A 14,357-nucleotide genomic window follows, 5' to 3' on the forward strand; every position below is an offset into this window, starting at 1 on the left:
GGAGCGTGTGGAGAGCCGGAGAAGCCTTCGCGCCTTTTCGAAACAAGGAAACGAAACGGTGGTGTGGTTGGTTGGTTTGTTTGTTTTTAATTATTTATTTATTTATCCGGGGTTCCTATTGGCTAGGAGCCTCCTTCGAGCACCACCCACTTTCGCTTGCGGCTCGACCAATGAGACGGCGCGAGAGGTGATTTCGAAGGCAGCGCGGCGGGGAGGAAAGACGGCGAGCGCTGAGCGGGCGGGTTTGAAGTGGCGGCGGTTGGAACGGTCGGTTGGATAGAGGCGAGCATGGAGGCTCCTTCCGCGCAGCAGCTGGAGGCGCTCAAGTACGGCGAGCTGAGGCGCCTGGCCAAGAGCGCGGGGCTGAAGGCCAACCTCAAGGTGCGGGGGCTGCGCGCAGTGAAGCGGCGTTGGGGCTGGGGAGGGGCGACTGGGTGCGGGCGAGGCGAAACGTGAGAGGGCCGTTTTTCGGAACGAGAGTCGTTTTCGGCCCTCAGCCACATGGCCGCCGTTCTTTAGTCGTCTAACTTGCCTTGTGAGCCTCAGAGGAGCTCGCGCGCCCAGGACGAGCTAATTAACTGGACCTTGGGTCTCCAGCTGCTGTTGGACTACAATTCCCATCATCCCTGACCATTGGTCTTGCTAGCAAGGGATGATGGGAGTTGTAGTCCAAAAACAGCTGGAGACCCAAGGTTGGGAAACACTGGCTTAGGGCCCCACTCTCTTGGGCCCCTCCCTAAAAAAAATTAAAGGAAAAAAACTTGGATTTCCAAAATATAAGATAGAAAAACCAAATAAAATAAAACCTACATACAGGAACAGTGTTTTGTGTTGCGTATGGACCAATTAGGTTCCTAAATTACCATATAGCATATATTCAACATAAAAAACAGCTACAATTTGTTGTTGAGAAAGGACAGCTGGACATATAAAGGGCCCCATTACCTTCAGTTGCTTAGGGCCTCATCAAACCTCACTCTGTCCCTGCAAACACTAGTGGCCAAAATTGGGGAAAGTGTATTTCTGAGGTTTGAAAGCTCATAACACCACCTTTTTTTGGAGCAATACCATAAAATTATGTATCAATGGAAAGATAATTTAATGAAGAATATAATGCAACAAAGTTTGTTCAGTTATCTGTATGGTATCAATACAAGTCTATCAGCAGAAACGTTAAATCGCCACCCGCGTGTGCACCAACGTGGCGCTGCGGGTTGCGAACGTGCCTCCCGCATGGATCGCATTCTCTACCTGAGGTTCCACTGTACATCGGAGGCACTAGTCCATATGAACTGTGCCCACTCAAGTTGCCTAGTCAATTTGAAACGGGCGCCCTACTCAAAACAATTATGCCAGAGGGCGATCTTTTCTAGATTGCTTTCCTGTGGTGCATTTAACTGGCCGCAAACAAACACCAACTGGCACCGGCTTTGTAGCGAGTGTTTCTAGATGGCTTTCTTGTGGGATCAGGGCTTACCCGTTGCACCCCTTTGTATACAAATTGGGTTTGGCTTTTGCTGTCCAACTCCCCAAGGATATTCAAGTGCCCTGAGTCCATGATGGGTCAGAGAAGAATAGCCCACATGCTTTCCATCAAGTTCTGCCTGCTGGTGTGAACAGCAAGTGGTGGAACAGCAGTGAATGTTATCACTACAAAAACAGTGTATGGAAGCTAATGTGCCAAAGACACAGAAAAAGCTGGTCTGAATTACTTCTTTGTGATATTAAATATCCTTTCCTAGGAGCACCCAGTATGTTCCTCTTTCTCAAATACAGGGTCCCCAATTCTGTTAGCTGAACCATATAGCAGTGAAAGACTATGTAACCTATTTCTATACCTAATGTTTTGCCAACTTGAAAAGACTGCCCATTCTTATTACTCAATATAATCTATCAGTATAATCTATCATGACATGTCTATTTAATTTAAAGTGACTTATAATGGTGTATTCTCTAATTTTATATGGAAAAAACCTGGTGAAATGAATCCTTGTGTACACTGATCTCACATTATTCTGTAACTGTTTTGTAGGCAGACAAGTTGTTACATTTGTTGAAGCAGCACTTCTTTGCAGCAGTAAAGGAAAATGGAAGTATGGTAAGCACAAAATATATTTTGCCTATCAATTTCTGTGTTTTTCATTGCCTTTAAAACACCCTGCTCACTTGTTAATTATGCATATGCTGGCACAGAAGTGATTCTCACCTGATTTTTATCAGAATTATTCTTGGGGTATAAACTGTAAGTAATTTCTGAAATCACCAAATAAGTGATTGAGTTTCAGCTAGGTGGGAAAATCTCCCCATGTTGCTTCTTCAGTGTTTACAAATAATTTGGAAATAAGAATGATGTGGTCCAATTTACTTGGTACAGGTAAACAAAAGAGGCTTATCTACAGATGCAGATGAGCTGGACAGCAGTCAACCGCTTGTAAACGAGTCCATGGTGACTAAAAGGCGTAGAAAACAGAAATATGATGATACACAGGGAAACCCAGAAGGAAAAACAGAACTTCCAGAGAAAGAGGTGACTTTATGTATCATTGAGTCTTTGTATTGTAAATATTTACCTGCTGCTTTTGGAAGTTTATGCTGGTATTTTGTGCTTTTGAAAAGCGTTTTATATGAAAAGGCTATAGTGCTTTATGCGATGATCAAAAGGTAACAACATTTATGAGTTGTGTGTACTATGTCCTTCAAAAAGGTGTCAAGAAATGTCTGATCCTGAACCCTGTATAAATTAAGTTATGAATAAGTTACTTTGTAGCATTGTTAGTTATTGGGTGCAAAGAACTATTCAGTGTACTCTCCAGCTTTTGAAATCCATGTTCTGATCGCCCTATCTTTTGCCCGTATATTTACAAGCATGCATTGAAGCCCTAAGGCTTTCTTTTACTGTTCTACTGTAGCAGAAAAGCAAAATGCTTATTTACAAGTTTATTTTTTTGAACTTCAGATTCTGACAGAGGTGACAGAATGTGAAGAGGCCCAGGAAGTTGAGTCTAGAAAAACGCTGAAGACCAGCCAAAACAAGTGTCTGTTGAACAGTGGAACTGTAGAAAATTTAGCAGATACCTCAGATACTGAAGATCAACAAAAAGAGAAAAAAACCAGAAGAAAAGGAGGTAAAGTAACTTGTACTTTTAAGTAAAATGCTTGTTTTGTACTAGTTCAGTACAGTGTGGGGGATAAGCTGTGGTCTGTATTTTCACACTCAGTAAAATCTAGGATTCTTGGGAGCTGAACAATAGTTTGTAGACAGTAAGATTCAGGGGCAGCAGTGTGCAGTGCTGCTCAGGCTAGTAGTCTAATGTGAGAGGAGCTTTAATGTACCACTTTTACTTTCCTCTTTGTCATCAGCATGCTCAACAAAATCGCCATTGCACAAAGTCATTAGTAGAAAGCCTTAGCAAACATTACACTCATATGAAAGATTATCTGATGGAAACTCGAATAGCTAAATTTGTCCTGCTTAAGAAATTTGAAAATATTAAGAACAGTTTGAAATTGTAGCACTATTGTTGCCCAATAATTTTCAAGTTTTCTCCCATATCTGTTTCCATCAGGTAGGATTCTTGTGGATCCTGTCTCTGAAAAGAAACCTGGGAGAAAAGGATTTGCTTCTACCACTCCAAGTAAGTAGCATTAATACAGCTGACCTGCAATAGAAGGATAAAATATTAACCTATTTGTACATGAATCTAAATGTTTAAATGCACAGGTGCTGTTTTTATCCTTCACTTTGTCATTTGTTCGGCTGTTAAATCACACTGATGTGCTTATTTTTAAAAATATGTGGGAAAGATTTTTATGGAAGAATTTTGCAGCAAATCTTCAGAGCCACTGATATGGTAATCAGCAACTATCCTCAGCTTGCAGTTGGATTCCCTGTCTTGACTACTGAAAAGTATCTTATGTGACACTTGATGCTTGCTATTTCTGTTTTGCCTTCTGTGTAACAGTTCAGATGAAACTCACACAATTCCATGTACGTGAGATTTCTTTGTGCAAAGGGTTTTAACCAGAACAAAACATCTTTTGTAGGGCATTTGAAGGCCCTTGAACAAATATGTAGAGGAGCACGGGGAGACTTGGAAGTAAATTTAAAGCTTCATACTAATGAGTACAACAACAACAATAATAATAATAATAATAAACTTTTCTTTTTGATGTACTAGTATTCTGCTTATATTTCATATGTACCAGCTCATTTTCTTGCACCTGCTACGTGTGCTTGCATCTTAAAATAACCATGCTTTCTTACTCTGATAAGCTGTAATAAATGTGCAAATATTTCCAAGTTTTCCCATGCTCACGGGTCACTGTCCATGAAGACACTAATATCTGGTACAAATGCAACTGATTAATACATGCTTCCATGACATTACGTGCAGATAACCTGTAGTTACTGGCATGTTAGAGAGGGAAATGTGGGAAAACTGTCAAACTCATACTTCTAGAACATTGCTGTGAAAAAGCAAAATTCAAGTTTTGACATCTGAAAACATTTGGAGATTACATTTTTACGTACCCAATAACAGTTCTCTTAAGCTACTGTATGTTGTATACTGTACCAAAAGTTAGAGGCACGAATGATATTCTATGCTGCAAACATAAATGAGAAATCAAAACTCTTCCGCATTTGAAGTAGCCTTGTTCTTTTCTTAAAAATATTAGTCTGATTTATCAGCATGAATAACAAGAAGGAAGATCTCATGAATCTGATATTTTTACTGACATTCATGAAGCTAAAAAATAGATGTCAAGACCTTGGGTGATAAGAGAAGCAGGAATGGTTTGTGCAAGTACTGAACAAAAGAGACTTATAACTAAAAATGGGAGAATAAATTTAATAAGGGTACAATAACAGATAATTAATTTTTTAAAATGGCAACTTTATTTCGAGAGCAACAAAGCACCTATTCAAAACAAATGCCTGTTCATGTATTGAATCCACTATAGAAATTCAGCAGTAAATCTTGTTATACATATTTGTATCCAGTGCTGCACAAGTGGAGTTGCACTCACACAATGATATTTCCCCTTCCTCCTTCTCTGTTCATCCACAGAATCTTCTCTGGAGCAGATGTTCTGGCTATGTGGGGTGGGGCTGTATGGGGCAGGAGAAAAGGAAGTTATTGTGCAAATGGAACAGCAATGTTGGACACAACCTTGTAAAGTTTCTAGTTGCAAATAGAATAACAATCTTTGCCTCCCAACTGCAGCAGTCTGCTGCATTTCTCTGCTGGGTGCAGATAAGGGAACTGAGTGCTCCATTTCTCTTCTAGCATGCTCACCTGCATGATTCTTGTTGATTTATATTGGGCTGCAAACTAGCAATTAAATTGGTATGTGTCCTTTTAAAGAAAAATATTGGTAACAATGTTCTTTTTAATTCTGAAGACTTTAAGAAAATTCACGAGGCTCAGTTCAAGAAAATGCAATCTATTGATGAATACATTGAAAGGAAAAATAAAATGATTCGCAAGTTCAGCAATTCAGTTAATGAGGTCAAGGTAAGGATTAACTTTCTCCACCCCACCCTATATGTAGAGTATTTGGAATGAAACCTGCATTCACTCATAGTAATTACCAGCAAGGGTGCATGTCATAAATTTAGCCCTCCTTTCTTCCAAAGACCATCTCACCAATCAGTCCCTGCGTACTGTGAAGTTCTTTCATACAATGTATTCTGACCCACAGAGTAGCTTGGCCCATTCCTAATTGCCCTGCATTCTCCTTACCTTTTGCTTTTTCCATTTTTCTTCTTTTTTTTCATTTCTTTTCTTTTTGTTAGAGCCTCCTTAATCTTCAGGGGACATTCTTACCAGGGTTGAAACCAACTTGTCCCCTTAAGTCTTGTGGAGATTGACTCTTTAAACATTTGTATTTTATAATCACCAGGTATTTCAGCATTATGACTGCAGGAACTATTAAAGTATTCTGCGCCCCTACTCACTCCCCTCACCAACCCCACAATCACTCCAGCATCAACATCCTACAGCTCCTTCCCACCCCATGCAGTGAAAAAGCTCGCTTTTCATATTTCCAACCCCATTCAGGATAGAAGTCACTTCTATTCTGCAACCCTGCTTTGCACCGGTTTTCGCATTCACCCCCAAGTTCATGCAGCCTCTTCCCTACATTTTTATGCACCCTCCCTGCACACAGACCCATCTACATTCTCTTCCCAAACATTGCAACTACTAATTACTCTTGTCATCTGCCAAATTATGAAGCTGCCATCCCCTCCTATTCAGCATCCCCTTTTGTGCCCCTACTTTTTTGCAGCCCCTTTTGCACCAGTTTTACCATCACCCTTTACCTCCCCCCCCTTTCCTTTTCTCAACTCCTGCTTGCACACAGACCATGCTTCAATGAACAACATTGCATGAAGGTACTATGGAATATTTGAGGGCTCCACATCCATCCTCTATCTTTCTCATATTAGGCAGCTGAAGAATGGAAGAGGGAGAGATTTGAGTACACCATGATGCAAGGGACACTGACATATTCCCCTTCATTTCCCTCAGTGCTCCTTCCTCCACAGCACTGCAAATGCCCCACTTAAATCTATCCACTTTCATCTACTCCCCAATTCCTCCACTCCAGCCTTTCCCCCCCCCTCTGCCACTGGAGCCCTAAAATTGTGTTTCTCTCACAGTTACCTTTCTTTCTATTCCCCTCATTCCTCCAAATGCCACCTTTACCCCCACCCAGTCCCACCTGCCCCTTCCTCTTCTCTTCCCCACCTCACACACAGAAAGACTTCCCCTTCCCCACCAAGTCATTTACAATAGTGTCTTCTCCCTTTTCTCCCTCTTCCTCCTCCTGCCCCTGCTTTGGAAAGTTAGGAATCAGCCCCCGAAAACAACACAGAGGTGGGCTAGTGCAAATATAATTTAGATGTGAAAGTTTGCTAGGCATTATAGCCAATGTGATAAGCTAACAGCTTCAGATAACATTCCAATTGAGACCCATGTGATCTCTGCCTGCTTTTCAGCAGGCAATGAAAATGTGGCTCTTTAGCTTAGGGCACTAGATACAGCCTGGTTTTGGAGTTTGGTTTTGTGTTTATCACTTGGTTTAACTTTGTAAAGCACTAAAATATCCTAATGGACTGAAAGTGCACAGAAGTATTGACAAATTAAACTTTAAAGCAATCATATTTTGAGGTTCATATACTGATTTCAGTGGTTTTTCATCTCCTGGTATAGTAGCTTTCCTAATGCCTGCCTAGGGCTCAGACAGACAGCAATAGGCAGTTTCTGCTTATGTCAATTTTTGTGGGATTTCTTATTTTGGATAAAGCAAGCCATATTTGCTTTTAATTGGGCAATGTGTTCATCTTGGGGAACTAGAATAACACCCATAGAAATGATACAGTTTATCTTCAAATGTTGGCAGATGCTGGCTCAGAAGACATCTCAAAACAGTAGTTCCAAGGTGAGAATAAATTATTGGTTTTCAGCTTACCTTAAAACTTTAATGATCCCTGACTTACTCCAAATCACCGTGCAGACTTGAAAATATGCTAATATCCCTCATATTTGCAGAAGCGTTCCAGTTCCAGAGGGTTTTTATTAAGCCCTTATCCTCAAAGGAATAAGCAGTCTGCTGTGTGTACTCCCGTAAACTTGCGACACTCACCCCGCAATTCTTCTGGCACTGCAAACAAAAGCATTTTATCTCAAAAATCAATATTCAGCTCAACCTGCCTCTCTACCACCAAGATGAATGTCAGGTAAAGACACTATAAGTAGCAACAGCTAATAAAATAATGTTAGTATTGTGAGATTGTGACATTTATAGAATGCTACACAGTTGAAGCATGTGTATATTTAATTACAACAATGGATGAAGGGTTGATATACACATGTAATAGACAAAATAAAAATAAACACTACTTTAAAAGATTGTGGGGGGGTTAGTAGTTCGGGCTCTGTTGCATGTTTTCAGTGTTTATTTGGAAGAAAATTGATTTAAGGAATAGCTGAAACTCAACCATTAAATACTGAAAAGAACTGTTTTGCTCAGATTCTCTACATCTACAAAGGATAACGAGCACAAGCGCTCCCTTACCAAGACGCCATCTAGAAAAACTCCTTTCCCGAACGTTGGTACCCCAGCCAGCCAGGAGAGCAATAAGTCAATAACTATGACAAATTCCAAAGGAAGTGCAACAAAGCATCAATCAGCAGAAATCCCAACAAACTCTGGTAACTGATGAACTTAATTTGCAAATAAACACAATGGCAATTGTCTATACTTGATTCTACAAGGACGAGGTAATTCTTGCAGTGTAGGCATCTGGTACAGAATCTGTGGGCTATTGTTGCATAGTCAGGATTGGGTTCTCTCTCCTCAGTGTCTAAGGCACTGAAATAACTCTACACTGATGGAGTGGGCAACAAGAAGGGAAAAATTAATTCAGCATGAAAAGCTGGAACAGCATTGCCCTCCAATATGCAGTCCAGTGTGTTATAAGTAAACTGTCTCTGGAGACAGGTCTTTCCTCATTCCTTCCTTGATTTGTCTCTTGAAGCCCATGTGGTGTCCTGTCTCGTCACTCTTCACCCCCTGCGACCCATATTCTTAATGGAAATTTTCTTTCCTTTAATAAGCGCTTGTCTAATTGAAAGGCATTCATGCTCCTTTGGAATAAAGGCAGTTTTATAGTGTAACTATATTTGTAACTTATTTGTTCAGTACATTAGATGACTGAAAAACTCAAGCCGACTTTTTAGTTTAAAAAAGAGCAACTTCATCTTTTTAACCTTTTGCTTTTGCTCTGGGGAGTTCAGTATTTAGTATAATTACTACTAGAATCCAAATGGAAGTGTAAGGGTAATTAGTTTTTCATCAAATTTACAGCTCAGTCAAGCTTCTATACATAACTTTTATACACTTTCAAGCAGCAAACAGTTTAGCTGGTATCATTTGCTAAGTTTTACTTGCCCGTCACTGGTGTTCATATGCGGTCTTCTTTTAATAGCCGTTACGCCTTTCAAGTTTGAAGCCACCAGCGCAAAGAAACCAGTATTTGATCTACAAGCAAGTCTGTCAAGACCTCTTGGCTATCAGCCACACAAAGGTATTGAAAATTGGCATGCCAATATAGTTGCAAAATGTGTGTTTTCCTAAAATGACCCCAACTTTCAGTGTACATAGAATCATAAATTTGTAGAGCTGAAATACACCACAGGGCCATCTAATCCAACCCCCTGCAATGCAGGAATCCTTTGCCAAACATGAGCCTTGAACCTATGTCTCTGGGATTAAGAGTCTTGTGTTCTACCAACTGAGATCATACCACTTGGATCGATAAATTTTATGTACATCATTTAGAAATCTTATTGAATTTGTCTTTTCTAAATCATATTGAAATGAGTTCATTCTTGATTTGTGAAGGCCATGACGCAGACCTTTAGACAAAGTAGAAAGCACTACCAATCCTAGGGATTTTTGCCTGTTACATACAGAGGTAGGGAAAGTGCATTTCTGTCTAGTTCTGTTAACTGCAAAGGATAGCAAGTAAAATAACCATCTTGCAGCTTTTCTTGAATTCCTATATATGCTTTACTGTATTAGTACTGTTCGCTAGTTTCTCACAGAAGACATACAGTGGTGCCTCGCAAGACGAAAAGAATCCGTTCTGCGAGTCTCTTCGTCTAGCGGTTTTTTCGTCTTGCGAAGCAACCCTATTAGCGGATTAGCGCTATTAGCGGCTAAGCGGCTTAGCAGCTTAGGAAAAGGGGGGGAAAGCGAGAAAAAATCGTAAGACTCGCAAGACGTTTTCGTCTTGTGAAGCAAGCCCATAGGGAAATTCGTCTTGCGAAGCGCCTTGAAAACGGAAAACCCTTTCGTCTAGCGGGTTTTTCATCTTGCGAGACATTCGTCTTGCGGGGCATCACTGTACAGTAATTGTGTGAGTAAAACCCACTACTGATAGGCTTGAAAAAAGTTACCTGATGTAATCATTCTTTGATCATAAAATTCAATGTGTTCAAGCTTTCCAGAGTAATAATACACTGCAAGTAGTAAGTGCTAATGTGCAGACTGAAATTGGAATATACTTAATTATCTTCAAGTTCACTTAAACAATTTGTGCTATATACAAAAGCTAAATCTTGGCACATTTTCCTTCTATGTAAATATAGGAAAACTGAAACCTTGGGGCAACTCAAAGGAGAATCTCCAGTCTCCATGTTCACACAAGAGAAATTATAAACAGCCACTTCTTCAGACTAGGCAAGTATATGACTTAAGGCTGCCATACAGTCTACCATAAGCTGTTTTCAGATGTTGTGACCACTCTCATAACTTTACCTCACTTCACTTCACTCCACTCACATGTGTATGCTTTGGAAATCATAAAAGAGCTCAAACAGGGGACCAATCCTAGTATGGGCCACCTTACCTACCCTCTAGTAGCAATGTTGGTGGTCCCATGCCATCCAGTGAGGTCTCCTATAGACAAAGTAAGGATTTGATAGTTCTGCAATAAGACTGCTGTGTATAGAAGTGATCAAGCAAGCAGTGTCACACCTGCGGGCCATACACATGGCAAGCAAAAAGGGTTTTGTGCATATACTAACATCCTTGGCAAAGTATTTTTATATTGTGGGTGGATGTTATGTATTACTTTATTTGAAATATTGCCTAACACAAGTATGTGCCTAACATACGGTATGTGTAGAAATTCTCCCCATGAGACGGGATACTGAGCCACTCGAGATCTCCCTCTCCCATGGATGAGCTCTTTGCACACATTAGTGTGCATGCCTTCTCACCCTCACAAAATATGCAGGGAGGGAGGTCTGGCCACCTTTCATAGGCTTTCAACTTAGGAAGCTCATCTGAAGCCACTTGATAGAAAACATTGAAAGTCCTGACAAAAGCAAAGGGAAGAACTTGATTTAAGAGAGGGACATGAAAATAGGTGATATACTTTTAAGTTTTAATTGTGCGAAGCATAAAAGACAGCGACAGCTCCTCAGGCACCCTTAGGTTGGAGATACAAATAATGAAAAGTGGTACCCCATTAAGTAAGGGTTCCCCCTGAAGTGTACTCTTGGGTTGAGAGCTGAAACATCCGCACCCCCCCCAATACTTCTGTCATTCTGCAACATGAGGTTTGGGGCCAGCAGTACAGCTTGGGGATAGGGGAAAGGGAGGTTTAAAATAAACCATAAGGTGTGTTGTTCATGGTGGCCCTGTGAAATGCCCTCCCATCAGATGTCAAGGAAATAAGCAACTATCCTATTTTTAAAAGACAGGCAGCAGGCCTGTTTAGGGAAGTTTTTAATATTTAATGCTGTATTGTTTTTAATACTCGATTGGGAGCCGCCCAAAGTGGCTGGGGAAACTCAGCCAGATGGGCAGGGTATAAATAATAAATTACTATTATTAATAATTATATTACACACTCAATTTAAACTTGCTTTAGGGATGAAGGAAGGTTAAGTACTTCTGTCCTTGCAGGCCCCTGACTAATACTGGCCCTTTAAAGAGATGAAACTGTCTTCAGTTTTCAAGCCTCCCATTATGCTACAAATAATCTTAAGTGGCAGCTAAAGCTACTTATCAATATTAAAAATCTTGTATATAGTTTATGCAATTTAAACCCCAATCTGAATTGAAACCTTTCTCCAGTATATCCAGTATTATTCTCAGAGCAGTCATTCAGAAATACAAATACTTGACTTCTAGGCTGAGCTAACAAGTAGATATGGAAAGCAGAGAAGTAACTACAGCAATTTCTTATTTGCCTATCTTATGGATGGGGTCATACTTATTTTCCCAAATATTCTCAAAGACAACTTACCGTATTTTTCGCCCTATAGGACACACTTTTTCCCCTCCAAAAATGAAGGGGAAATGTGTGTGCGTCCTATGGGGTGAATGCAGGCTTCAGGAAGCTATCCGCAAGCCTGGGGAGCCAGCGGGAGTTCCCGAGGGGGTCCCTAGGCTTGCGGATAGCAGCCTGCATCCCAAAACCCGGGGCGCAAAGCGGAGCGCACCCCGGCTTTGCGTAGCTCTCCGCAAGCCTTATTTTGTTTTTTTTGGGGGGGGGGAATAAAGGGGAAAAAAATATTTCCTCTCCAGGCACGGGGCTTCCCCTGACCCCAGAACAGGCAGCTCTCCGCAAAGTCGCGCCGGGCTCCCACGGCTTGCGGAGAGCTGCCTGCATCCCAAAGCGCGCCCCAGGCCTCAAGCTTGAGCTCAGCGCGCCCCAGGCCTCAAGCTTCGCACAGCTCTCCGCAAGCCATGGGAGCCCGGCGCGACTTTGTGGAGAGCTGCCTGTTCTGGGGTCGGGGGAAGCCCCGTGCCTGGAGAGGAAATATTTTTTTCCCCTTTATTCCCCCCCCCCAAAAAAAACAACAACTAGGTGTGCCTTATGGGCCGATGTGCCCTATGGGGCAAAAAATACGGTAATTATTTCACATATGACTGGAATTCAACCATGCAACTTTATAGTCGAGTATGGTTCCCCCCTGAAAATGTAATGCCTCCTTCCAGATGTAAAAATGGATGCAGCAACAAAAGAACACTGAGCTGTTTGTCTTTACAGTGGTACCTTGGGTTAAGAAATTCGTTATGGAGGTCTGTTCTTAACCTGAAACTGTTCTTAACCTAAAGCACCACTTTAGCTGATGGGGCCTCCTCCTGTTGCTGTGCTGCCACTGCACCATTTCGGTTCTCATCCTGAAGCAAAGTTCTGAACCTGAGGTACTATTTCTGGGTTAGCGGAGTCTGTAACCTGAAGCGTATGTAACCCAAGGTACCACTGTATTGGCTTTGTGTACTTGTTAGCACTGGTGCATGAGTTAATCTAATATGGTATGTTTTGCTTACAGAGAAGAAAGGAGGGAGAGGCATGTCCAGGAAAGAAAACAGAGAAAAGACGAAGTGCTTAGATCCCGGAGAGGATTAACTGTTACTTAAGGCCAACTCAAAAATGACTTTGTAAATAGCATTTTTAATGCAAAACATTTTCTTTCCTGTAAATACATTTACTTATTTCCTATGCAGTTATATTTTTAAGTCAATCTGTTGTCTTGTACTGAACTAGCTTCATCTAATGAGAAAATATAGGCCACTGGTGTCAGCTAATTCAGTTTTAACTATCTGAAAATGGGTTGTTAACAGCTTCAAACCTGCAACTAGTAATACTTAACTTCTTTTGTGAATGTCTTCTCTAGATTCACTTACCATCTTCTGGAATAGCTGAAAACTAAAATATTATTCCAGCTGTGGACCAAAAAAAGTGTATTGTATAAGATAAAAGGAACAAAATTAAGTTTTAGATGAATTTAATTGAGTGTTTTTATATAACTTTGTTTTACTAATTTCATTAAAGCAATATTGTTGACAGTATGTTGTGCAACTTGGATAAAAGTTAATTTTAAATCAGTGAACACTATTACACAGCTCTCCCACTAGAGCTATTCTCTACTGCTGTAGGTGCTCTGAACCTGTTAGCAACAATAATAGTTCATATGGTGGTTAGTTGTATATTCTCTACAGCAAAAGTTGCAAACCTTTTCAGGTCCATGAGCATCTTTTAATTTTTGAGTCTGCTTTTCTGATGTTTATTTTCCAGCTGCAGACTGGGGAAAGGTTTCAAATGCTATACTTTTCAGATGGCTGAGGATGCATTTCCAAGTACTATGAGGTTTCTAGTTCTGCCTGGCTGGGGTCACTTCTTGCTTCCCTGCCATTGGCAGCCATCTAGTCTTCTGTGTAGGGCCGCCATCTAGTCTTCTGTGTCTACATTTGTGAGACATTACAGAATTAATGCCTATTCAACTGCTGAAGCTTTTTCTGGTAGGAGAGTACTGCAGCAGGTGCCAGTAAGAGTAGGGTCCACAGCTGGTCCCACCCATCTGAGTAGCTTTGATACATCCCATCCAAGGATTCCCTCCCCTCTGCAGGAAAATGTGACATTGGACCTCCTTTCATGCAGGGGCAGGGGGACCCTAACCGCCCTAGGTTAGTTTGGGTCATTGGCTGTAAGTTGGACAAATTTATATATTTTTTAGTATTCTCTCAAATTGGGTACCCTCTAGTTCAGTTCAATTTTGTACTGGTTTTATACTGGACGCTCTTCCTCAAGTCTTGTTTTGCACTTTGTCAGCTGGCGTGTTGTGTCTATGAGCTGCAGTCCTTTTCTCCAAAGTTAACATTATCTTTTCTTCCAAGCTGTATGACCTTGTCTAATTCACATATTTTGCCTGTGAAGCAAATTGGAGGGACAACCCATCTGAGGATCCACTCCATCCCTCATGGGAGGTCCAATGCCACATTTTCAATTGAATGCAGGAATTCTTAAATAATGAATTGGGACTTTTCTG

At 41.0% G+C, this 14,357-nt stretch overlaps 1 protein-coding gene across 2 annotated transcripts; it reads left to right on the forward strand.

Moving 5' to 3' along the window:
* Window positions 1-13,380, forward strand: NUSAP1 (nucleolar and spindle associated protein 1). Of its 2 annotated transcripts, XM_081864091.1 has the most exons (12): window positions 1-381; window positions 2,033-2,098; window positions 2,375-2,527; window positions 2,957-3,125; window positions 3,567-3,635; window positions 5,404-5,516; window positions 7,408-7,446; window positions 7,557-7,744; window positions 8,038-8,219; window positions 8,996-9,094; window positions 10,161-10,251; window positions 12,861-13,380. In XM_081864091.1, exons 1-12 carry the CDS (start codon window positions 289-291, stop codon window positions 12,946-12,948), a joined length of 1,350 nt encoding a protein of 449 aa, XP_081720217.1. In that variant the 5' UTR covers window positions 1-288; the 3' UTR covers window positions 12,949-13,380. The 2 variants fall into 2 exon arrangements, with proteins under 2 accessions (XP_081720217.1, XP_081720216.1); XM_081864090.1 differs by lacking the exons at window positions 7,408-7,446; window positions 12,861-13,380 and having other exon boundaries at window positions 3-381; window positions 10,161-10,571.
* Window positions 13,381-14,357: the final 977 nt, after the last annotated feature.

The sequence above is a fragment of the Podarcis erhardii genome (genome assembly GCF_964252035.2).
Source record: "Podarcis erhardii genome assembly, chromosome: 1".
In the NCBI taxonomy this organism is placed as follows: Eukaryota; Metazoa; Chordata; class Lepidosauria; order Squamata; family Lacertidae; genus Podarcis; species Podarcis erhardii.